This window comes from Canis aureus, chromosome 1, assembly GCF_053574225.1.
Source record: "Canis aureus isolate CA01 chromosome 1, VMU_Caureus_v.1.0, whole genome shotgun sequence".
NCBI lineage: Eukaryota > Metazoa > Chordata > Mammalia > Carnivora > Canidae > Canis > Canis aureus.
In genome coordinates this window covers 38,203,680-38,228,522 of record NC_135611.1, presented here as the reverse complement: position 1 = coordinate 38,228,522, position 24,843 = coordinate 38,203,680, and the positions used below count along the sequence as shown (strand labels likewise).

The following is a 24,843-nucleotide window of genomic DNA, read 5'->3' as shown; positions in this document are numbered from 1 at the left end:
TTTTGTCTGTTGTTATAATTTCACTTAAATTCTCATTAGACATGACATTGATGTAACCAAAATTCTCGTTAGACATGACATTGATGTAACCAAATGTACTTTTTCCTCTTGCATTAAGCATGTGGGGATTTAAAAAGGAATTTCTTAGCCTAATGTTAAAATTTTTCCAAACATGCCGAAGTTTCATAGCTGTATTTGTTTTTACATTTAGGTTATTCATTTCCAGACTGTATCACTTTGAGGAACAGTACAATAGAGACAGGACTTATTTTTTCCCAAATGGCTAACTGTACAGTCACTTGGAGATTAGTCCAGGCTGTCAGAATCCTTAAGCTACTACAACTCTTTTCAGTGGACGAAAGTTTTATACTGCTTGTCCGCTATTTAAGCCGTTCAGACTTTTTAATAACACTGATGTATACACAGAAATAAAAGTCCTATATTTTTAAAATATTCATGTTTGGGGTAATGTCATAGATTCCAAACTCAGTAACTACTGCTGCTTATGATAAGAGATTTCAAAAGGAACATCACCGGATATTTTTAAAGATTTATTTTAGAGAGAGAGAGAAAGGATGGAGAGAGAGGGAAAGAGAATCTCAAGTAGACTCCCCACTGAGCAGAAGCCCAATGTGGTGCTCAATCTCACCTGAGATCATGACCTGAGCCAAAACCAAGTTAGGTGCTTACCTGACTGAGCCACCCAGGCACCCTTCAGCAGATTTTTTCTTTTAAAGCAGATTTCTAGTTCGTTTCCCAGAGTTAGCAGTCTTTACGTTCTGTCTCCCTTTCTGATATTTCCCACACATTTCTTCTCCCTTCCCTTATATTCCCTTTCACTATTATTTATATGCCCCAAATGAATGAGAACATATAATGTTTGTCCTTCTCCGACTGACTTACTTCACTCAGCATAACGAACTAGGGGTGGTAGAAGGGGAGGAGGGCGGGGGGTGGGAGTGAATGGGTGACGGGCACTGGGTGTTATTCTGTATGTTAGTAAATTGAACACCAATAAAAAATAAATTAAAAAAAAAATAAAGCAGATTTCTGTGCCTCATCCCCAGAAAGATATTTAAATAAGAGGGTATGGGAATAAGGAAGTCAAAGTATTCTCCTCTCTTTAGCCATTTATGTAACCTATCCTAAATTCAAATTTTTATGTTCAAGTTTACAAAAACAAATTGTAGTGAGAATTTAGGAGTAAAGCAAAATACTCAGTTTTATTTCAAAAATGTAAAAAATGATAAGTGGAATAAACTGACAAGGAAACAGAACCCTCAGTGTTCAAAGAGAAACCAAACAGAAGACTCTCTGTTCTTAAAATTATCCTCAAAGAAGGTAAAAAATGTAGTAAAGGTGGGCACCGAGAGTGCAATACTCCTAGTTTTGCTCAATTTAAGCATGATGAATTTCTTGTAAAACTGAAAATCAGTATGTAAAAAGAGAATTCCAGACGACTTATCAATTTCAGTGACCACACAGGATAAGCTTTGTATGTCTAACATTTAGGATTTGGCACCAATTTTTCATACTGCTTACACAATGGACTTTGGAATTAGTAAAGATTAAGAAGCTGTACATTGACCTAGACCAGAAAAAAAAAAAAAAAACTTTAGAGCATGACACATATTTCTTAGAAAGCAAGATTTAATGCAATATTTTTTAAACATTAAGAAGGGACTACATTAACTAAATGGTAAGTGATATTTAAATAAGGGTCTTTCTTTATATTCCTTAGCTTCAGAAAATCTGAATCTGTATAGATTATATGTCCCAAAAGATCAAAGAGCTTATTTACTTAAATGCAGAACATAAACACATCTGTGATTCCTAAGCAAAGCCTAGATTTAACAAGAAGGGCAAGCTACATTGTATGGCCCACGATAACTATTTATTCCCAGAATACACCTATCAGAGCAAATGCAATTCTTGCTAGGTTGCTCTCAACAAATGCATAGATCTTTCCTACCCATGCTCATTATGATGTATAAGAAAATTTGGTCAATGTCTCACGTTGCAATAGCTCTGGATTATGTCACAAACACCTTTAAAATTCCTTTGAAAGAAGTCGAACCTTTCAGATGATAGCAAGTCCCTTAAAAACAAAAGAGACAACGTAAATAGACAGTTTTCTAAGGCAGAAAAGCACACCCCATCTACCTTTCTAGAACCACATTAATTAAAAAAAAAAAAAAACACACACAAAGTTTCAGTCAAAATATTTATTCTTTTCCTTAACTGGGTCAAATGGTAATACAAAAAAATCACGAGGCTGCCTTAAGTTTCTTATGTGTTATACTTTAAATGTCTCAAACCTTACAGAAAACCACACATGACCTACTTTCCTTCATAATTCGTAATACGGAATCTCAGCTTTCATTGTATATGCTTTGAAGTAACTTCTCTCTGCAACCATTACTAATACAGATTTGCAAAAGACTAGCTCCAGTTAAGAGAGAATTGCAATGGTAATATCAGCCAGGCTCTTGGGTACAAAAACAAACACATGGGAGGATGAGGGAAAAAAGAAAGAACTAGAGAGAGAAGGACTGTTCATTTATGTTGTTTCCAACTGGCAGCAACCAGAGCCAGAAGGCCAATGCGGTGAGTGCTGCCTGAGTCCTTAGCAAGGACGTGCCACACTGTCGAGGGCCCGTGAAATTCTAACACTTAAGGATAACAATTTTACATGAAGTACCAAAGTTTGAAGTAGGGAGGAAAACAAAACTGCAGTACAAAAACTTCAAGCCTCATGTGTCTAACAGTCTACAGCCTCCGTGGAGAGTGAGGACGGAGTGTGGAGACAAAAACAGACCCATAACATGACTGAGAGGCTGCAGGTGAGGCTTTATTACCACCCCAGTGCTTTGGCTAAAAGGCACAACTTGGAAGTCTTACCAAATCCTGAGGGGCTGTCATTTAAAGAGATGTTACAGAGGATGTAAACATTATCCTGAATACATGGCAACCGCCCCAAAAGCCTAAGTGTTCATGCCACAGGGTGTGGGCCCACTGGCACAGCTACTTCTCTACATGCCCCATGTGGCCGCAGGCTCCCAGGGGTGACATCACAGTCGTTCCGTGCAGGGAAAAAGATTTACCCCCCCTAGAAAAACCGGAGCATTTATTTAAAGTGCAGCCCTGGGAAGATTCACAGCACAGCACAGCCACCACCTTAGCCACCTCTCAGGACTCGCTCCAGCCCAGCTAGGCTGCATCCTGCACGCACAGATGCAGCAGGCACATCAGCAACACTGGGACTTGCTCTCGGCGGTCAGGGTCTCCTGATCCAGTTTAACTTTGCCCGCGTCGTTTTCTTCGTTAGGAAAGCTTTGGTGGTTGGCAAGAATATTCTCCACTAGGAACCGGGCTGCTTCATCTATGTTTATGTTATCCTGTAATGCGGAAATGATGAACAGGGTGAATTCTTAGGATTAATGCCTAGATGAAAGCATTAAGAGTACTACGGGGATGAGCACAGTTTGTCAGAGGGTGTTCCAATACGCGGCCTACCGTCTTCTCCCTCCCTACAGGGTACACACAGTCAGAGTTCAATGCCATTGAGTAACATGGCTACAGAACACTCTTCTCTTCACAAAGGATCCCCCTTCCTGATGTTTCCATTTCAAACTTGCTGCTGAGGTTTAATGAACTATCTCAATGGTTGATAAGGAATCTTCATCCCACGCTGGGTTACCACTCACATAAATGAAAGCACCAAGATGAAAAAGTTCCTGCCCTCCAACATCTAAGGCAAGTCTAAGAAGGCCAATGGGCTCACACATTAAAATATGACAAATGCATCATGTCACTTCCCATCTCTGAGTACAGATTATTACTTTTAGTTGGCGTATGTGTAAATTAACCTGAAGCAATGCTGCAGGTGTGATGTCCATTAAAATATCCCAAGAAATCACTAGCTATCACTTTTGTGTGACAGATCTATTAGGTGTCATTAAATACACAAATAACACATAGCAAAATCTGGGCTTTTAAGTATTTAACTTTTCAAAAGAAAAAGTATTTTAACTTTTCATTTTTAAATTTCAGATTGACAAAAACATTGCAAAAATAGCAAATATTCCAAATACCCTTCACTCATATTCCTAAAATATTAACATCTTTGGGTAATCAGGTTTCCAGATAAAAATCAGGAAATTCAATAATATGTTGTCAATAATTATGAAATTTAAAATACCACCATTGTCTCAGTGTCCCATCTGAGATCCAAGGGACCAGCCGTAATTCATGTACACATCTCCTTGGTCTCCTGTAACCTGGAACAGCTCTTCAATCACCTTGCCTTTCATGACCTTGACATTCTTGGAGCATGCTGGCCAGAGAATATCTCTGTTTGGGCTTGTTTCTGTATCATTAAACTCAAGTTATGCACTTTTGGCAGGAATAAGTGATATGTCCCTCTCAGTGTACAAGAGGGACATTTGCTTAAAGTCATGTCTGCCAGCCATGGAATAGCTATTTTTCCTTTGTACTCAGTAAGCTCAAAAGTGTAAATATCCTATTTTTCATCATAGTTTTCCCATCAACTTTAACATTAATTCATTCTTTCCTAAAACAGCTATTATTACATGGTGATTGTTCCTTTCCATCATTCCTTCTACATCTATTAGTTGAAATTCTACCATTAGGAAGAGTTTTCTCTTCTCCTCTACTTGTTTCATTGGTTTATTCATATCAGAGATTATTATTTTATTCTATGGATTAGATCTCTTACAATAGTTATTTACTTTGCTGCTCAAAGTGTCGATTTTTTTTTTGGAGATCCTGTAAGTGAGGTCCTGTTTCTTTTTGACAGATCTCCATTTTGTGTTTCCTTAGTTTCTGGTGCCACAAAATATCTCTGTTGCATCTTTACTTTCCTTGTCCCACCAAACTCCCTTGTCCACAAAACCCCTGTTCTTTTTACAGAAGAACAGTATTTATAAACCAAATTCTGAGTTTGGGAGGCTCAGTCAGTTAAGCATCCACTATTGATTTTGGCTCAAGGTCATGATGGCAGAGTGGTGAGATCAAGTCTGGTGTTAGGTTCTGCACTAGAAGGGAGTCTGCTTGAGATTTTCTCTCTCCTTCTCCCTCTGCTACTTCCCCAGCTATACTCTATCTAAAATAAATAAATAAAATCCCTTAAAAATAAAAAATAAAAACCAAATTCTGGAGACTAAGAAGCTCATTGGATCTGTGGTGTCATTGCTCCTAACCCCTCCGAGCAAGCAGAGCTATTAATACACATATGCAGCCACAGACACATAGACATCAATTTCTACATTTACCTGTTTATACATATGTGTGTATTTAGACACACATAAACCCAGAAACATATATATTTATACATGCATATAAAACATTAAGGTCATAGTGATCACTCCAATTTTAATCTAACAACATGAGGCTCATCCTGTCTCCCTTATCTGCTATACTTTCTCAGACAGTGAGAAATCTGCAAGACCTGGGCTATTCACTCAGGTACCTTTTCCAGCATCAACACAAGCTTTTCCTTCTTTTTTTTTTTTTTTTTTTAACCTCCACTCCTAAAATAAGTATTAACTTTAATTAAATTATTGATCCTTGAATGTTCAAATTTCATTCAACCCCCACCAGTCGCATTATCTCCAAGAATTATAATGCTCTCTAACCACATTAAGGTTAGAGATTAGAAATGGAAAATTCCCATATTGTAATTAGTCACACATTTTCATACTGGAAATTCCATTATTTGCAAAAAAGGTGAAAAGATGAAGTTCATGAATTCAAAACTGTCTTTTGGCTGTGTGCCCATTATAATTCAGATCACTGGAATTCCGGTAGAAATCAGCTGGGGAGTCAGCTGCTGGCCAGCTCAGAAATACAGGCATTTGTGAAACTTAGGCAGTACCTTAAGCCTCAACTAAAATTTTAACCTAAATTTCATATTACTGTTATTCTCTTGGAACATTCCTGGTTTACTATTAAGGAAATTCTGCAGATGGTGTTGCTAATATATTTGGAGGAAAGCACAAAACAGTCCTGAAACTTCTACTATTAGCCAGTGTTCTCCTTCTCCACTTACATGTAACCCTGTCTATAAATGTAACAAAGCTGATGACTTACACAATCTCAAGCTATCCAACCACATGACACTATCATTGTTGAATCTTCCATCTAGATTCTGGGCAGGAATTTGGATTTATTACCTGAATGATTAATTCAAATAAAACTTAGAAATTTTACCTGTAATACATGCATTTCTTCCAGCAAATCTCATGCTCTAATACACATTACACATATCACTAATTATTTCCCAACAAAGCTGAGAAGTAAAGCAAATCACCTCATAGACCCACTGCAGACAGAGGGCATGGCTTCCAGGACAAGTGCCTCCATGACCAGTCTCCAACTACTGCCATTTTCCTTCTTCCTGCCCAGCTAGGTGCTCGTGTGGCATGCAACCCTGCACTGCAATTTTTTTCTGCCATCACATTTTATTCATTAAACTAAATTTTAAGATTCTAAAATATATTTAAAAAATAAGCCTTTAGCTTAGGAGTAAAAACTTCTGCCTCCAGCAGACACTAGTTTTTCCAATGACTCCAACATCACTCAGTTATTTCCAGAGCAGCTTTTCTGTGCAATCTCTTACAGCTTTGCTTTCATTATTCTGATCACCAGTGGCACCAAATGATCTTCTACTTTTTGGGTGGGTTCCTGGTAAAGCTAAAAGTAACCTAGTAGTAAGTAGATAATTTGACCAGTAGGTAAATCCAGTCACATTTGTTAGCTAAGAGGAAAATGCTTTTTAAATAAATATATATACACACAAAAATATATACATATGTATACATGCATGTGTATATATACATACATACATATATAGCTATAGATATAGATATAGATATATAGATATAGATGCATGCACACAACAGAAATCCACAGAAGGCATCCCAAATGCTGGGATTGTGTTAAACTAGGCCAGTCTTCTGGTTTCAATTTCGTTCATTACAGAATTTCTCCAACATTTCATCATTCTTACGTAAATCTGATTATTTGACTTCTAATGAGAAATTCCCAATGCACATAAACTCCTTCCCCACCAATATTTTGTGCTTGTGATTTCACTTTTGCTTTCTTGTATATCTAGGTTGGCAAGATTTTTAACAGCCAACTTAGTGTTTTTATTTTTCCTCAAAAAACACTGTACCCCATAATAGATGAAAGAAAAAATTATCACTCCACTATTCATGGAAGCATGTTACAAGTGTTAATACTTGTCTTGTTCAAATTCTTTCATACACCATCTGAAACTCTTCAAACACCACCTGAATACATTTTCTGACATCTTCAGTGTCCATTTTTGTTAGTGCTGCATATGACCCACACAGTCACCGGGGTCATCTATGTCCTTATATCTTGTTAAGCCTTCAGTAAAAAATCAAAAATGCTTGTGCCTGACCAGATAACTTCTCCCCCATAAACTCCAGTTGCAGAAGAGCTTCATTTAAAGGCTCAAATTCAGAGAATCTCCCTGTTCATTGCTCTAAATAATTTTTTCTAAGATTTTATTTATTTATTCATGAGAGACACAGAGAGAGAGACGCAGAGACACCGGCAGAGGGAGAAGCAGGCTCAATCTCTGGGCCCTGGGATCCAGGGAGCTCAATCTCTGGACCCTGGGATCATGCCCTGAGCCGAAGGCAGATGCTCAATCGCTGAGCCACCCAGGCGTCCCAATCATTTTTATTTTGATGGAAAACCTGTTCTATTCACCTCCACATTGGCCAATTTTAAAGCATTCCTGCTGCCCAAAGTTATAACATATCCATGCTATACTTTGCTTTCTTCTAGGCTCCCCAAAACCACCCACGTAAACCTGTCTAAATATTTTATAGTTACAGCTCAGATTTATGAGTTAAAAGCAGAGTAGATATAAACACAAAGTGGACCTCACCTTTGCAGAGGTTTCAAACCATCCAGTGAAACCATGTTCTTTGCAGAACTGGTCCATCTGAGGAGGATTCTGGCCACCATCCTTCTTTTGGTCACATTTATTAGCTAAGAGGACAGCAGGAATCGGGCTGCCATTTGGAAGATGGACTTTACTATCCAGATCACTTTTCCATTTTAAGACGGCCTCAAATGTGGAACCTCTCGATATATCAAAGACTACAAAAGCACCAACAGCTTCTTTGTAGTATACTCGGGTCATGTTGCCAAACCGCTCCTGCCCTAGAAATAAATATATTAAGAGATTAAGAACTCATAATTCAGACAGAGTCTATGTTTAGATATAAACCTTTTGACCCTAGGAATAGTGCTATAAACACATCTCCTGTTCTGTAGCAAAGAAACTGGTGGGATGAAGGATGCACAAACCACATGGCTGATCATGGGGTCCGAGTACACAATTAACTAGTTTTATGTTCTGTGTGTGTCTGACACATGCTCCATAAACATCCAGGTGACAGGGCTTAATGCTACAGAGCCCATCGCTTCCCCATGCCCTGCCACTCCCTGTAGTCTAAGAAAAGTTCTAAAGGAAAAAAAGAAAGCTAGCAGTGGAGGGGAGAAGAGACAAAAATAGAAGAAAATGAAGCTTGCAGGAAGAAGATAAGTATGGTGGGTAAAATGCAGTCAAAAGGACTAGGGCTGGATATGAGATAAAGGAATTCATCTTTCCTCCCCATCTCTAGCCTGTACCCGTTTTTGACTCTGTCTGCAAGATTGTTCTCCTCTAAGAAGGCATGCAAACCTACTAACAAGAAGCATAGTTGTGTGATTAAAAGGACTGACTATAGTTTTTTGAATATCATACTTTTAAAATAATTTAACATGTTAAATACTTAGAGAAAAATTCTACTGCTTCACATACTACCTGGGACTTTGCAAAGCATCCCCCTTCTGTCTGGTGTCACACTGTTCTTTGATGGAGGAGGGTCCCTAATCTTCATCTGACAGATGCTAACCGATGCAAAGAGCTGCTTGGCCAGGATTACAGCAGCACTGACTACACAAGGCAGGACCAGAATCTGGACCTCCTGACTCCCACGCACCCATGCTGATACGAAGCCAGCCATTCTGAACTATCCTGCAGTTGCCTTGACTTCTGAGGCCTTTCCCTTCATCCTGTCAAGTTACTGACTACAGTGTTGAGGAAAAATGACTGGCAATCAGTGCAAATCTAAGATGGATAACTCTGACCAATGATAAAAACAAAACTGACAGGACACTTACTGTTAAAACACATGATGGAAAACACACTTTATTTATTGATAGTAACAAACACAAAGCTACCCACAAAAAATATTCCTTCTCCAAATTCTACTATAGCCTCATGCAATTTTAGGTATTGCTTAAGGAAATAATGGAAAAACACCACAATAGGCAAGCTTAAATGGATACACTTAAAGATCATTTGGTTTGTGACAACTCCTCATGTGGGCTCATCTGAAGCTGTACTATGATAGTCTAGATGTCTGAATTTTATTGTAACAAATGGTCACATACGAAACGCCACTATCATGTTCATATTGTATTGGTAATGTAAATCTGACCAGCCAATTATTTAGCTTATTTGATCACAATGCTGAAATTCATAAGAAGTTAACACCTGGACCATTTTCCATAAACATACACTTAATAATCATACACAGCAAATTGACAGAGGATATACCAACTGGTCAAAATCAATAATACTATTCTGCAAAAAAGACGATATAGATGCATTAAAGTGGTTCTGACTTCAATTTTAACTAGAGAGCACATACTACTGACTTTTATGTTTATAATTCTTAAATATAATACTGACTATGGCAACAAGGGAAATTATTAGCCTCATTAAGACAGCCCAGCATATAAGATTATTCCACAGCTATAAGAGTATTCTTTTGGACTATCCCTTCAATTTAGAAAAAGACAGTAGGGTGCCAAACTAGTAAAAGTATAGAAATCCAGAAGTTATGAAGAAAAACTAAGCTTTAGTGACTCTTGTTTTGTTTACTGAATCATCTATAAATACCTAAAAATACTTCTTTCAACCAATCATCCTAAATCATATTCGAATTTGTCCTCATGTAAACTTCTTAGTAAAACAAAATCAGAAACATGTATAATAAGCAATTTTTGAGGTAGACCCTGTGGCTTAGAAATCTCAAGTTATTTTCCCTAGGTTCTAGGGTTAGGATTCAAAACTCTCTAATAGCCTGAGAGTGTGCTTTCTAACAACCACACCATATGGCAATTCAAAATGGTGTCAATTACACTATTAAGCAAATGAAAAGGAAAGGTACAGACAGAGAAAAAAATGCAAATCCCATATCTAGTAAAGGTTTTAGTTGTTGTTGTTTTGTTTTGTTTTGTTTATTCATGAGCAACAGAGAGAGAGAGAGAGAGAGAGAGAGGCAGAGACACAGGCAGAGGGAGAAGCAGGCCCCATGCAGGGAGCCCGACGTGGGACTAGATCCTGGGTCTCCAGGATCACACCCTGGCCTGAAAGTGGTGCTAAACCGCTGAGCCACCCGGGCTGCCCTAGTAAAGGTCTTATATCCAGAACATATAAATAACTCTCAAAACTCCCTAAGATTAAAAATCTAATTAATAAAGTTTATACACACTTTATCAAAAAATGTACAAGATGACAAATAAGCAGAGGAAAAGATGCCCAGCATCATTAATTATTGGAGAAATGCAAATTTAAATCACAAAGAGCTGCCCTTTCATGCCCACAAAAATGGCTAAAAAGTCTGATTTTACTAAGTACTGGTGAAGATGTGGAACAATCAGGCTCTCATACACTGCTGGTAAAAATAAGAATTTAATACATCCACTTTGGTAAACAATCTGATAGTTTCTTAAAAATTTAAACATATCTACCATACAACCAACACATTCTACTCCTAGGTATTTGCCCAAAATGAAAACACATGTCTACACAAAGTCATGTTTGTGAATGCTCATAGATGTTTTATTTTTAATAGCCAAAATAGTAATGAAGAACATATGGTATATCTATACAATGGAATATAACAATAGAAAGGAAAGGAACAAACTATAGATACAAGTAACGAAATGGATGAATCTCAAAATAATTATGCTGAGTAAAAGAAGCCAGACCAGAGAGGGAATAGGTAATACTCTATTAAAAGATTTATATCATCCTTAAAAATTAAAAAATTAGTGACTTAGTAAGAGGGAGCACATCAGTGGTTGTCTTGGACAGGCAGAGAGATGAGTTACCAAGGGGCAAGAGGAAATACTTTGGGGATGATGGATATATCTGCAAACTTGATTATAGTGATATTTCACTAGTGTTTACCTATGTCAAAACACCAAATTGTAGTTTGTTGCATGTCAATTCTGTATCAATAAAGTGATTAAAAAAAAAAAAGAACACCTACCTCAGAGGCTCATTGGGAAGGTTTAATATAAATTGCCTGCTTGAGAGTTTTTTAGGGCAGAGTACAACAAATCATAATTCATGGCCAAATTCAGCTAAATAAAGTTTTACTGGAATCTTATCACCATTATCTTTTTATGAGTTTCTACATCTGTTTTCATTCTACAATGGCACAGTTGAGTAGCTGCAACAAGAAACAAAAACCTAAGGTATTTGCTGCGTCTGTTCTAGGAGGTTAGGGATGGTCTGCATGTAGCTTGAACCGGAAGTGCTATGTAAAAATTCATGAAGTCATGTATTTAAGGTCTATGCATGTAAATTATACTTTAAGTTCAAAAAGTAAAAGGTCAGGCCCACAGTAAGCACTGTGTAAATGTTAGGTAGTATTATTATTAAGTTCTCAATAAATGTATTACACGATGAAAACCTGAGTATCCTCTTTAAAATGGTGCAATTAAACACGACAAAGCCTTAAACTAGTTCTATGCTGTGAACTGTAGAGGTGAAAACAAGTCTGCAGAGGAAAATGAACTTGAGGAAAACACAAATTTACTAAAGAATCAAACTATCATGTACTAAAGGTCAAGCAGCTCCAGGCAAGTAACTTTCTCTGCCTAAATAAGTCAGGTATCTTTAGAGCTCTTTAGGGATCTTTGAATCTCTCCTAGCTCTCCTTTCTGATGTTTTAGGTTTCTCTGTGATAACTTTAATTTATAAGGATTTTCTAAAGATTCTGCAATCACTGAATCCAGACAGCAATGGGGATCAAACATAAATAATACCACATCAAAAGGCCAAGCCATGCATTTAGGGAAATAGCTTACTTTCCAACAGAATAGTGAACTATACTTCCTATTTTACTGAGTTCATCATCTCTTTTTTTAAAAAATTCTGCAGTAATCCATTATGGCTTCAAAGATATTCCTGAACTGGTCAAAATAAGTAAAAAACACACATTTCTCAAATATGTTGTTTAATTAGAGAATAGAGAAGGATACAATGAATTCATTTAAAATAATAACCTTAACATAAAATTAAGAGTTGCTCTCCAGAAAAACCTAACAAAGTAAAACCTAGATTTAACTAAGTTGGTTTCAAAGGCTGAAACACAGAGACATGCTAGCTTCTTCCAGTCATTAAACTGGAAAATATAGAAAATAAACAAACTGGAAAATATAGTAAACTTTGCTGCTAGAGTAAGGGCTGCACCCCATGTTATTATCTCTCTCTGGGTAATTTTATCAATTCCCTTATTATTGCCTAAAAGAACTATGGTGGAAAGCATACTGCCAACATGTGTACTCCATGTGTGAACTACTATTCACGAATATCCATTCCCTTCCACTTCTGCATGCATGAAGGATCACACTCGTCCACCCCCACTAAATTAGGAGTGGCTATGAACTATTCTTGGCCAATGAAATGAAAACAGAAGTGTCACTTCGAAGTAGAATCACTTGGGTGGCAGTGCCCTTGTCCTGCTGCAGCAAGCTTGAACCCTAATTTTGAGATGACAGTATCAAGAGATGATAGAACTTGTATTAGCCTGAGTCTTCAGGCAGCTCAGACACAAACCTGCCCTTATATACCTACCTCCACCTCAACCTCTGCCCTCACTATGGACAAGTAGAAAGAGTGAGGAATAATTATTTTAAACCATTGACACTTTTAGTGTTGTTGGAACCCCAACATAACCTCGTCTATCTTGGCTGATACAACTCCCAAGTATCTTTTTACTTTATATCTAGATTTGATCTCCACTCAAAAACATGTATGTGTTCCTTCCATGTACCAGGCACTATGCTTAGACACTAGTGAATACCATGAAATAATGAATCTGATTTTCTAAAGAGTTCACAGTCTATACGAGGAAATAGACACACTAATACCATGGTGTGTTAAGTGTAATCAGAGATATGAAGAACATATTATGGTATCATACAAAGGGATGTTATTCATTGAGGTATGTAAGCTAATCTTAGTTGTTTTGAAAGACACATTAAATCAAGAATGCCATTCAAATGCTTACTTGTACTAAACAGCTTCATATATTTAACTTTTAGATATAACTTCCAATAGTACGGAGTCTTCCGCATGAGAATGATGTAGTCTACTACTTCCCTTTCACAACACTTCCGGAGTTTGCCCTAAGTTTAAAAAAAAAAAGGGCTAAGGGCCAAACCAATGAGAAAGACTTTCACATTTAACATTAGAATTGCACTGGAATTCTGTAGAATCCTAAAATTTTTCTCTTAATTTCAGACAAGAAATACAAAGAACACTCTGTAGCCAATCAAGCATCCTAAGTTCAGTACAAGAAACCTTCATTATTCTTGGATTCTACCATACGATTATATAAATGAAATGCAGGGAATTCTTGCCATGCTGAATGCTCCTGGGTCGTGACGCAGAACAGGAGAGGACAGGGTAAAGAAGTCTACAGTTCTTAAATACAAACACAGATGCATGAGTTTTGTTTCATGGGGTATGTAGGTGTGTGTAGAGTTAAAGCTTAAGGCAATTTAAAAATTAAGCAGGACCTGGGAGATCTTCCTCTTAATAGATCTATATAAGTAGCTCAAACAAGGTGGGGAAGATCTAAGCAACATCACCACCTTCTTTAACCAGTGCTGTGGTCATTTCTTACTGGAGGGGGAGGAACCACTTTCATGTCTCCCACACTTAAATGGACAACATTGAAACTGTTGCATGACACCCATATCACCTAATCCAACCTTTCTTATTTTATAGATGAGAAAAAAAAAATCCCAGGGAGAGGAAATTATTCAAATTTCCAAGTTGATTTGTTACCTAATGTGCTGTCCAATCTGTTAGCCAAAGGCTTTCTGGAGTACATGTTGCTCCACATGGCCCATGTCTCCAGATAGACCAAAGGGAGAGCCATTGGCCTAGGATGTGCCTTTCCTCAAAAATAGCACAGCCCTCTTTTATTACACAAGGTAAACCCTTTCTCAAAGTCTCCTAGGGCTTTACCATAGCAGCTTTGGGAAATGCCCCAGTGCTGAGTGCTTTAGTTCCCCCAGTACTAGGGGCAGCCTTTTTCATCCAGACTGCTGTGGCATATTGCCAGAATATTCCAAACGACTCTAAAATGTTTTATCTTTTAAAAAGGTCTCTTACTTCCTTCTCTAGAAAAGGGGACCTTTATTATAACTAGACATCATGGCATTGAAAATGAAGAAAATGCACAGTGTTAGTCATCTAGGCTCAAAGATATTTAAAGATGCACAACTTACATACTCAAAGAGATGAAGCTTAAGGTACACATGTTGGCAAAAAGATTAAAATGCTCACCTAATATCTGGAAGTATACAACACTGATGACTTGAAAAGGAGCAGAGATGACATCATTAATGTATTTCCAAAAATACATAGTTGAATTAAGGAAAACCACAAAATAATTGGACTTCTTTATAAGTAAAATTTCAAAAGGAATGTCTTTCCTCTCAGATTTGAAAAGGAAAGGACTACAGTATGAATGGCTATTGGAAACAGAGGCCTCATTTGATAAATAACCTAAATGTTTCCTCACATTATTTAAAACTCAAAATATAAATTTCACCATGAAAAACAAATCAAAGTAATGAGATAACTGGTATTTAGTTTTCTAAGTGTAGAAATGCTTACCCTTTCCCACCCACTGAGAGTCACTGAGCTACCATATTCTTACTCAAGATGATTGGATAGAAAAATGCAGGTTTCTAGTTTGTGCTTGTAAACACCTTTTAAAAAAATCTTTAAATCTCAATCTGCATTTTAGAGATGAAGCACCTCTAACAAATGTGCGTGGTTGGTGGCCAACAAATCTAGACCCAGTCCAATTTCATTTAAATCCAGTCATCACTTCTAAAGGGGTAGTTATTCATTAAAAATTTTTATACCCTGATGTAGGCAAGAATGTGCTGTCATGATGGGTCTTGGGTTTGTCAAACAAGAGTGTAACAGGGGATCCCTGGGCGGCTCAGCAGTTTGACGCCTGGCCCAAGGCGTGATCCTGGAGTACCGGCATCAAGTCCCACATCGGGCTCCCTGCATGGAGCCTGCTTCTCCCTCTGCTTGTGTCTCTGCCTCTGTCTTTCATGAATAAATAAAATCTTAAAAAAAAAAAAAAAGAGTGTAACAGTGTAACAAACTGAATACAGAAACAAAAGGGGAAAACACCTACACCTAAGAGAAAAATAACTGCTTTCTAGATAGCAGCAGTGGTAACATGGAATAGTCCTCAAAACTATCTCCCCCTGCCCCCAACCCATCCCGATCAATTCAGAGCCTGAATTTCTTTTTGCTACCTTAAGACAACTGGGCATTTGTGATACTCAGTCACTGTGTACGGTCTTACTCTGGGTCCGTAAAAAGAAGAGCTGACTTTACCTGAAACAAGGAATAAAATCAAAATAGCTTTTTGATTTGTGTTCAAAGTCATAGTAGTTTTAAAAGTTTAAGATATCAGGGATGCCTGAGTGGCTCAGCGGTTGAGCATCTGCCTTTAACTCAGGGTGTGATCCTGGTTCTGGGATCGAGTCCCACATCAGGCTCCTTGTGAGGAGTCTGCTCCTCCCTCTGCCTCTCTGTGTGTCTCTCATGAATAAACAAAATCTTAAAAAAAAATGTTTAAGATATTAGCTTTTCACTTTCTTACCAAGTTACTCAACAAGAGCAAGAAATGTACCATCTTTGTCCTGTAAATGCCCTTGTGTCCATACACTACCCTCAGAGGGAGGCTCTTGAGATGAAGAAGAGGTGGTAGGAAATTGAGAAGAACTCCCATGCCCTGGCAGGTGAGGGTGAGCAAGCATGTGGAGCAGGCAGGTATACCCTGTTATGTGGAGAACTCCCTGAGTGGGGTGAAAGGATCACTCTATCCCCAGGGTGCAGCAAAGCCAATGACAGAACTACTTCTCCTCGACTTTAGTATAAATCAGATTGCGTGTGGTGCGTGGTACCTTGCAAATATCCAGGCCCTACCAGTAGGAATTCTAATTTGGTAAGTATAGGGGATTGCTGGTTGTCCATTCCAGTATCTCTTCACAGAATTTTATTTGGGAAAGCAATGCATCCAACTAAAAAAAAAAAAAAAAAAAAAGGTGCTAGATTTCCTAGCAGCCCTTGAAGCAAGGCATGCACATCTAATTGGACCACAAGGACGAAGACTATGATCAAGGCATAGCCGGGCGGTGCCAATGTCAGCATTAGTCCACTAAGCCTTTATGGTTCTGCTCAGCAGCTGTGGACTGTCCAACCACAGGCTCACTAGGTGAGAGAATTAACCTCTTAATCTCTTTGTTAAATCATGATGCATAGAGAAGTTTATCAGAAGAAGCCAAATCTATTGAAAGAGTTGATGACAATCAATCTGCATTTTAAGAACCTCCAGAGGAGTTCCCATATAATTACACTTAAAAAAAAAAAAAAACACAATATATTTGATGAGGGAGCAGAAGGCAAACTGAGGATAGCACACAAGCTGACACCCCACTAACCACCCCCACCACACACACTCCCAGGTGGGATATGTGTGATCTTTCTGAGGCACTCCTGGCTGCCCCAACGCTAAGGGAAGGAAAAACAAATAGTTAACTTCTAGAGATCACAGCCCTGAAAGATGTGAGTCTCCCTCAGTTTACAAACATCTTAGTGATTTACAAGAAAAAAAGCATTCTTATCAATAACCTAACTTCCAGAAAGAAATATAGATAAAATTAAATGTCCTCATAACCTGCAGCCTATTGACAAATATTGAGGCAGGCAGAGAATAACCTTCCTCCAGGAAGCTCCCACTGCCTTCATGTTAACACCTTACTAGAGGGAAAAAACCACCTTAGTTTGACAACAGCAGGGCCTCCAATATCTTGTAGGTCCTCTTTAGCACAGGAAAGTTCTTTTGAAAACCTCCCTTTTGCTTACCCAACCATATAACCAGCCACCCCTCACAACTTCAGGGCAGCAGTTCTTTCTGCCCAGAGGTCCTATCCCTGTGCTTTAATAAAACCACCATTTTGCACTAAAGACTTCTCAAGAATTCTTTCTTGGTCCTTGGCTCTGGACCTCACCCCACCAGACGTCACCTACATTCAAAAACTACATCATATTTAGCTTAATTTCAAGAAGTAATCAGAAATCACTACAGAAATGCTTAAGGAAAATATCTGGACAGAAGAGAGTGGAAAGAAAGAATGGGAAAGAAGAGAATCTGTCAGTTAGAAAATCCCGACTGTCCATTTATGTGGCTAATCTCTCTCAAAAGGAGAGTGAAGAAATGACATGTGTCTAGCCTCCCTGATTGCAAAAAGTTCAAGAAGCACGTTTGAAAATATAATTGAGGAGAATTCTAGAGTGCTTTTACCTTGATCTTTTACGTCACCCTGCAGAAATCCCCCCCCCCCTCTCCATTTATAGGTCTGCACTGTCTTCACCATCCAGGAGCTCTCTACAACCACAACACAAACTTGTGGACTCAGCCGACTCTCTACTAAAGTGTTGATTAAGTGTGAAATCATCACTAGTTTAAGGATATGGTATCCTCCAGCTATAAATCTAAGGCCTTCAAAGTCTTCTTTGGAAGAGCACTTTCATCTCTCAATCCTTTCTAACAAATGCCTAGAAATATGTGTCAATCATGGTTTTTATGTTCTACGTTTCATAATGCTTTAACATCTTGGGGTCTTGTGGACCAGAGGAGGGACTGCCCCTCCCAGCTTTAGCTAGTTCTTAGAGACATTAAACATCTTTGATATGCAAACCAGCCAATCCAGAGCCCTCACCACCCATCTGCTTTTTTCCAGGCTCCGGTAGTCTAGGACACTATCCTCCTGCCCTAAATCACCCATGCCCATGTAGTAAACAACTGGAAACCACCCCTATATCCCAAGGCCCACTGAAATATTTCAAACGAACCAATTCTAAACTTGCTCAACTTGCCTACGCTGCCTTGTCCATTCCTTCCTACAAAAACTACAATAAACCCATACTCTCCTCTGCCTCTTGACCAACCCTGGTGCTTCCCTATGTGGCCCTGCATAGGGCAGCTTGCTCCCTCCTCTTGGGAACTATGAATAAAAACTGTCTTTTCAACGGTGATGATATCTGGTGTGTTGGCCTCACTATACCTGATAAAAAACAAAATCCTGGGTATGCTTAAAAATAGAATAAGAATCATGGAAATTTCCATATCAGAAGCTTAAGAAAATCAGAAGGTCAAGAAAACAAATACATAACGGATTAAAATTTCTCCTTATATTTGAAAGTAACACTGCCTCTCTAGAATAACGCACAGCTTACAGGTTTAATCAGTGAGATCACAGAGTATAGACCATGCAAACATCTATAATTATTACCTTGTGTTTCCAGTGTGTGCTCTACAAGTACACATCAATAAGGCGGCTTTGTTATCTTCAGAAAGTACACAGTGTGGAAAGAGTTGTTTAAAATGCCCCCAAAAGTGATGGAGCTGATCAAAAAGGATCTACATTGGAAGTTCTGTATTAAGAAGAGTAGAACTGGAAAATCGGGAAAATGTAAAAAAAAAAAAAAAAAGTCACTATAAAAGCAAATCACTTCAATGGATACAGGAAGAGATGGTAATTATTATAATGGGTATAAAATGAGTCATAGGAGCTACTATAAGGATGACCAGAACATTTGCAAATTTAGACAGGAGTCTGCTAGACTGTTCGACAACAATCTTTAGATTGTTTTGACACCAGTGAATCAAAAAACCTGCTACTCTATTAAAGCTTGTTTTCATATTTCAGAGTCATGAGACAAGTCTCTGTACAGGCCATTGATGGGCAAGTGACTACACTTCTCTGTATTTAGGCTATGGGATCTCTAAAAGCCCATACTTTATTTATTTATTTTTTGTTTATTTGTTTTTGTTTTTTTGTTTTTTTTTGTTTTTTTTGTTTGTTTTTTTTTTTTTTTAATAGCCCATACTTTAATTCAAACAGTAGAATGAGCAAGAAATGGTTGGGAAAAAGATAGTGTCAGTGTTCTTATCAATGTACCACTCTCTCTACCACTAACCTGGGCACTTTTCAGCTTATGTGGGACAGACAACTGAGGCAACTGAGAATGGGAACATATTAAAAAGACACACACAGAAAGATGGTGGTATCACTATCAGGGGCTTTTCCACATACAGTAACAGAAATATGCTGTGACTCTGCCCATCCTGCTCAGGCAATTGTGGATGCCAGCTCCAGACAGGGTCACCCAAAGGTGTCTCAGGTCTCACGAACTGAGAAGATTTAAAGATGGAAAAGGGAACAGTAGGCTTTATTTGTAATTCCGCACAGCAGCTGAATCTGCATAAGGCTGAGGATGGCAAGATTGTACAAAAGTCAGATCTAATGAAGATTTTAAAAATCCCTTTAAATGAGGTAAGTAATTGGAAAGTCAATGTAACATTCAATGTTTAAGATGGAAGTTACAAATAACTATAGACTGGGATCCCTGGGTGGCGCAGCGGTTTAGCGCCTGCCTTTGGCCCAGGGCGCGATCCTGGAGACCCGGGATCGAATCCCACGTCGGGCTCCCGGAGCCTGCTTCTCCCTCTGCCTGTGTCTCTGCCTCTCTCTCTCTCTCTCTGTGACTATCATAAATAAAAACAAAAACAAAAAACAAATAACTATAGACTAATCCCTAAGAGCACTTCTTCATATTTAGAGGAAACCTGAGTATTAATAATTCTTGGCTAATAGATCCTTTGAAGGTCAGGAAAAGCATCAGAGATAATATTCCTGATTCTTACTCATGAGGGTTACTGGAATTATGAAAGTAGGCAATAAAAAGCCATGAGGTGCCATGGTTGCCAATGTTGAAGATACTACAAGGAAAGTAGGATCAATGTCCTAACTTAGAATGGGAATTAAAAACTAAAAAGTGAATCTAGGGACGCCAGGGTGGCTCAGTGGTTGAGTGTCTGCCTTTCGCTCAGGTTGTGATCCCGGGGTCCTGGGATCCAGTCTCACATCAGGCTCCCCATGGGGAGCTTGCTTTTCCCTCTGCCTATGTCTCTCTCTGTCTCTCATGAGTAAATAAAATATTTTTTTAAAGTGAATCTAAGTATGGTCTATATAACTTATTACATCTTCCAACCATGCATTTTACAGTATAGCAAATAATATTTATAGGAGCTTATGAGTAGAATATTCATAATTTGTTCTTGGGCCCAAAAGAGTGTCATCCATACAGATTTCTATACAGAAATACTAATTCTAAAAAGCGAAAGGTGACAGAAGAGACCAGCACCCCCAAAATGTCACTTTGGCATAAGGATTATTTTAACTAAAGGTACTTGAAAAAGAGCAGATGCAAGAAGCGTGCTCTAATCTCCCCTATTTTCTGCCTGAAAGCAGACAAGACTACTCCCACTTGAGAGATGTCCTGTCTTTTCTAAGAGGAAAGAAATATCTTCATCACCAGGGTTGGGAGTTGAAGCTGAGAGACGTCTCTAGAAACAGACCTTATAAAATAACTCTTATTTTCCTTTAGCCTCCCCATATATTTTAGTCATTTTTCTGCAGTTCCCTCTCTTTGTTCAACCTGGTATAAAAGCACTTAGGTTTAGCCACTTCTTTGGGTATTCATTTTCTTATAAGGGCTTCCATGTTAGGTAAAACTTAGGTGAAATAAATTTCTGCCATTAATCCATCTGGCATCAATTTAATATTCAGGCCCTGCTGAGAACTCTGAAATTGTTGACATAAAAGTTTTGTCTCCTCTATAAAAACAAATCACTTCAATGAATACAGGAAGACTGCATTGTATTCCATCTAAAAGAACAAACCTTTTTTTTTCTTCTTCTTCTTCTTTTAAAGATGTAGTCTAGACCAGCCATTCAACCCACCTGGAAAATTCTATAGTTGCTAATAAAGTTATAATAAGTAGTAAGGCAAATTATTACTTCCTCTATGATACATATGAAAGGACAGGTCAGATTCTACACTGGGAAACATCCTAGTTTGCAGTGACATGGCAAAATGTGCCAAGAAGGTAGAATTCGTCAGTAAATGCAAGGCCCATCAGGAAATATGGTAAAGAAAATTGAAATAAGCCAGTGTGCCAGGTACACTTGCTCTTTCTGTGGCAAAACCAAGACAAAAGGCCGAGCTGCAGGCCTCTGGCATTGTGGTTCCTGCATGAAAACAGCAGCCAGAGGGGCCTGGGCCTTACATACAACACTGCTTCTGTGACACAATAAAAGTCTGCCACTGAGGACTACAGGAATTGAGAGATCTGCAGAAGTTCCACCATTTAAAGCATTGCTGGCCTATACTAAATGCATTATTCTATGTAGCAACAACCAAAGGTAGCCCAGAGACATCTCTTGCTACATCTTAATTTAGTAGTATTTATTAAACTTTTTAAAAATTTTATTGACTTCAGTAACTTAGGATATTTCAGTTATGTGTTAAGAGCAATCTCAAAAGAGATGTGAAATAAAAGACAGTTGCCTAACACAAAAATTGTATTGAATTGCATCTGGATTTTAAAGCTACATTCATTTTACGCAATAAGAAAGCATTGGAAAGGCCTGTACCCAAGAGTCACTATGGTTCCTGATTTGAAGAGTTTGGCTTAAACTGCTTGACCACATTTATGGGAAACATCTGGACAACTCCCACCTGTACACTTGCCAAAGTTTCCAAGTATAGAGACTCAATATAATTCCTTTGCCAACTTTCTCATCTCTAAAGCAACAACAAATCTGAAATAGCACCAACATTAAGTTAGTCATATATCAATTGGCCAGCCCTACCTACTGTTTTGCAATTAAGAAATATTTCTCACCTTTGAGAGTTAAATATGATTCAACGTTGTTACTACATGAGGCAAATATGTTTAGCCATGGGAAGCTTTCTGGAGTGGCCATCAGTTTGCGTTTATTACATCATTACAACTTATTCAAGTGGTATGAGCCAGGATTCACTAATAGGTCAAATATTCAAAGCAAACATATTTAAATGATGTAGCTCCCTAAACCCCAGGTGAAAGCCAAATTATTTTTGTGTCAGCTTCCTTATATATTAAGACCTCATCTCGAAAATCTTATCAAGTGAGCTTAGTAATTTCTAATTACCTCATTAGTTTACCTCAAATCTTATTAACAGCTGATGTGTACTTGCTCAATGGTATCTAACATTCAGGAATCCCTTTTTGGAGATCTTAAAATTCTGCCTTCCTTCCTGGCAAAGCTCAACCTTTGGATGTAGGCAAAAGTGTAAGCACATTCATTCCATCTAGGCCAATATGTACCAGAGTCTGACAAGACTGTGTCCCCTTCTCGGCTACATAGGTCTGTTAAAAGTGGACAAAAAAAGAAAATAACTCGTGATTTATTTTCCCAAGTCTCCAAACAAGCACTTTTGCATGACGCTTAAAAACACAAATGTACCAACAGTATCTTTCATTACCCTGCAGTGAGACCCAATGATGATTTAATAGCTAAATATGATATTATTTTACAAGAAGAATAAGGCAAAGTCAACAACCTTCGGGCGGGGAAAGGGGGGAGGCGGTTAAAATCATCTTCATGGAAATCTACAGCTACACTGAAGATTCCTGAAGAATGACTATCACATGGTAAAGCAACCTTTAGAATTTATGACTTTGTCAAGAAGAGATACTAGTATTCATAAGGGTTCTGTGAAACAGCAGGAAGTATTTTGAAAGAAGCCTCTGGCTTCAAAAGATGACTTTTCAAACGAACTTTTGGTTTTCTGTAACCAAAAGAAAAAAAAAAAAAAAAAGCTGAGCCCAGGACTGAGCATCCCCCTTTCTCTGAGGAAATGACATAAATTCATTCTCATATCTGAGGCAGAGAAACCTGTTCTTAAAATATCATATAGCTTATAATTCAATACTTTCTCACATAGGATAAGCTGTTGGTGAAAAGAGCACTACCTAGCAGACAGACCTGGGCCCCTCCTTCCTACTCTACTACCAGCTGGGTGACCATAGCTTCTACAGTTGATGCATCTGTAGGATGAAGGATGGGTCTCTCCCACTCTAAACATTCTCCCATAAGAATTGTCTATGGCAGATGAAGCTTCTTAGCAACAGTGATTGAACAGGGTAACTTTTGGTATCATCATTTCCATATTTAAACTTTCCAAAGCTAACATCTTTTTAAATGCCCGCACCCCGCCCATCCCACCAGAGTTCCAAGTTTTCATAAATTAAAGCAAGGAGAATATGAACCCTCTCAAAGAGGGGTATCACGTTCCCAAATGTCACCTGAAAGCCACTGCCAGGGAGATAGTATATTGGGGCGTAGGGTGGGGAGAAGGGGACCAGAAGTCGGGCTTGGTGGGTTTAGGGAGGGAGGAAGGATTCAAGAGCAACTTTCCCAAACCTTCTCCAGCGGAGGAGGGGGGCGGGGGGTACCTGGCCTAGCACAGCATCCTATCTGAGGAGCGCAGTGAGGACAGTGTGAGATCACAAAGAGGGATCTCACATCCAAGCTGGCCGATGAGAAACATTCCGAAAAGGAACCCGGTTGCTGGTGTTGGTTGTGTCAGTACCTTGGAGTGTCCCTTTGGGTAAATCACTCGACTTCAGTGCTCCTCTGTGAAATGTTAAAACTGGTTGCGAGGAGCCAGGGCCTCCCCCTAACTCTTCCTGATGTATTACAAAAGCTTGTCAACTTTCAGAGTTCAACTTCTGGAAAAGCCTCCACGGCCGTTTCACAAACTACGGTCCGGCGAGGGAGAAAGAGAGAGAAGGGACACTGGGGCGGAGGCCACCGCCGCCGCCGCCGCCTCCTCCCTTAAAGAGGAGATGCTTGGCGCAGACTTGGTGGAGGCGTCTACGCCGGGTCGTTGTGCCTGCACCTGTCCCGGCCTGCTTCTAAGTCCTTCCACTAGTCCCGCCCGCGCCACCGTCGTGACCCCGCTGGAGTCCGCCCTGCCGCGTCCCTTTCGGTCCCCGGCGGCGCTGGTGTCCCCCAGACCCCCCCGCCCCCCCGACGGAGCCCGCCGCCGCCGCTCACCCGCGATGTCCCAGAGCTGCAGGCGCACCAGCGTCCGGCTGTCCCAGTTGAGGACCTTGAGGGCGAAGTCCACCCCGATGGTGGCCCGGTAGTGCTGGGAGAAGAGCTGGTGCACGTAGCGCTTGATGATGCTGGTCTTGCCCACGCCGAGCTCGCCGATGACCAGCACCTTGAAGAGGTGCTCGCGGGTCTCGGGCGCCGCGGCCGCCGCCGCCCCCAGGCCGGCATCCCCGGGCCCGCCGCCCGCCATGAGCGCCGCCGCCGCCCGCCGCCCGCCGCCCGCCGCCGCCGCTGCCCGGGCTCCTGCCGCGCCGCCCCCGCGGAGCCCCGCGGAGCCCCCGCCCGCCCGCGCAACGTCCCCGGGCCCGGCCGCCCGCGCCCCCGCCCCCGCCCCCGCCCGACGGGTCACAGGACCCGGAACCGGCCGCCGCGGCCGCCGCGC

General features: G+C 39.6%; 1 protein-coding gene and 1 long non-coding RNA gene across 2 annotated transcripts in view; one reads left to right on the top strand and one right to left on the bottom strand.

The window, feature by feature from the left end:
- Positions 1–2,210: 2,210 nt before the first annotated feature.
- RAB32 (RAB32, member RAS oncogene family) lies at positions 2,211–24,670 on the bottom strand. The gene is made up of 3 exons (XM_077896240.1): positions 24,402–24,670; positions 7,946–8,223; positions 2,211–3,398 (listed from the first exon to the last, which is right to left on the bottom strand). Exons 1-3 carry the CDS (start codon positions 24,649–24,651, stop codon positions 3,249–3,251), a joined length of 678 nt encoding a protein of 225 aa, XP_077752366.1. The 5' UTR covers positions 24,652–24,670; the 3' UTR covers positions 2,211–3,248.
- LOC144313002 (uncharacterized) overlaps positions 23,880–24,843 on the top strand; it is a 55,765-nt gene continuing 54,801 nt past the window's right edge. Inside the window, exon 1 of the long non-coding RNA XR_013378654.1 lies at positions 23,880–23,952. This is a non-coding gene — a long non-coding RNA (uncharacterized LOC144313002). The remainder of the gene's footprint in view (positions 23,953–24,843) is intronic.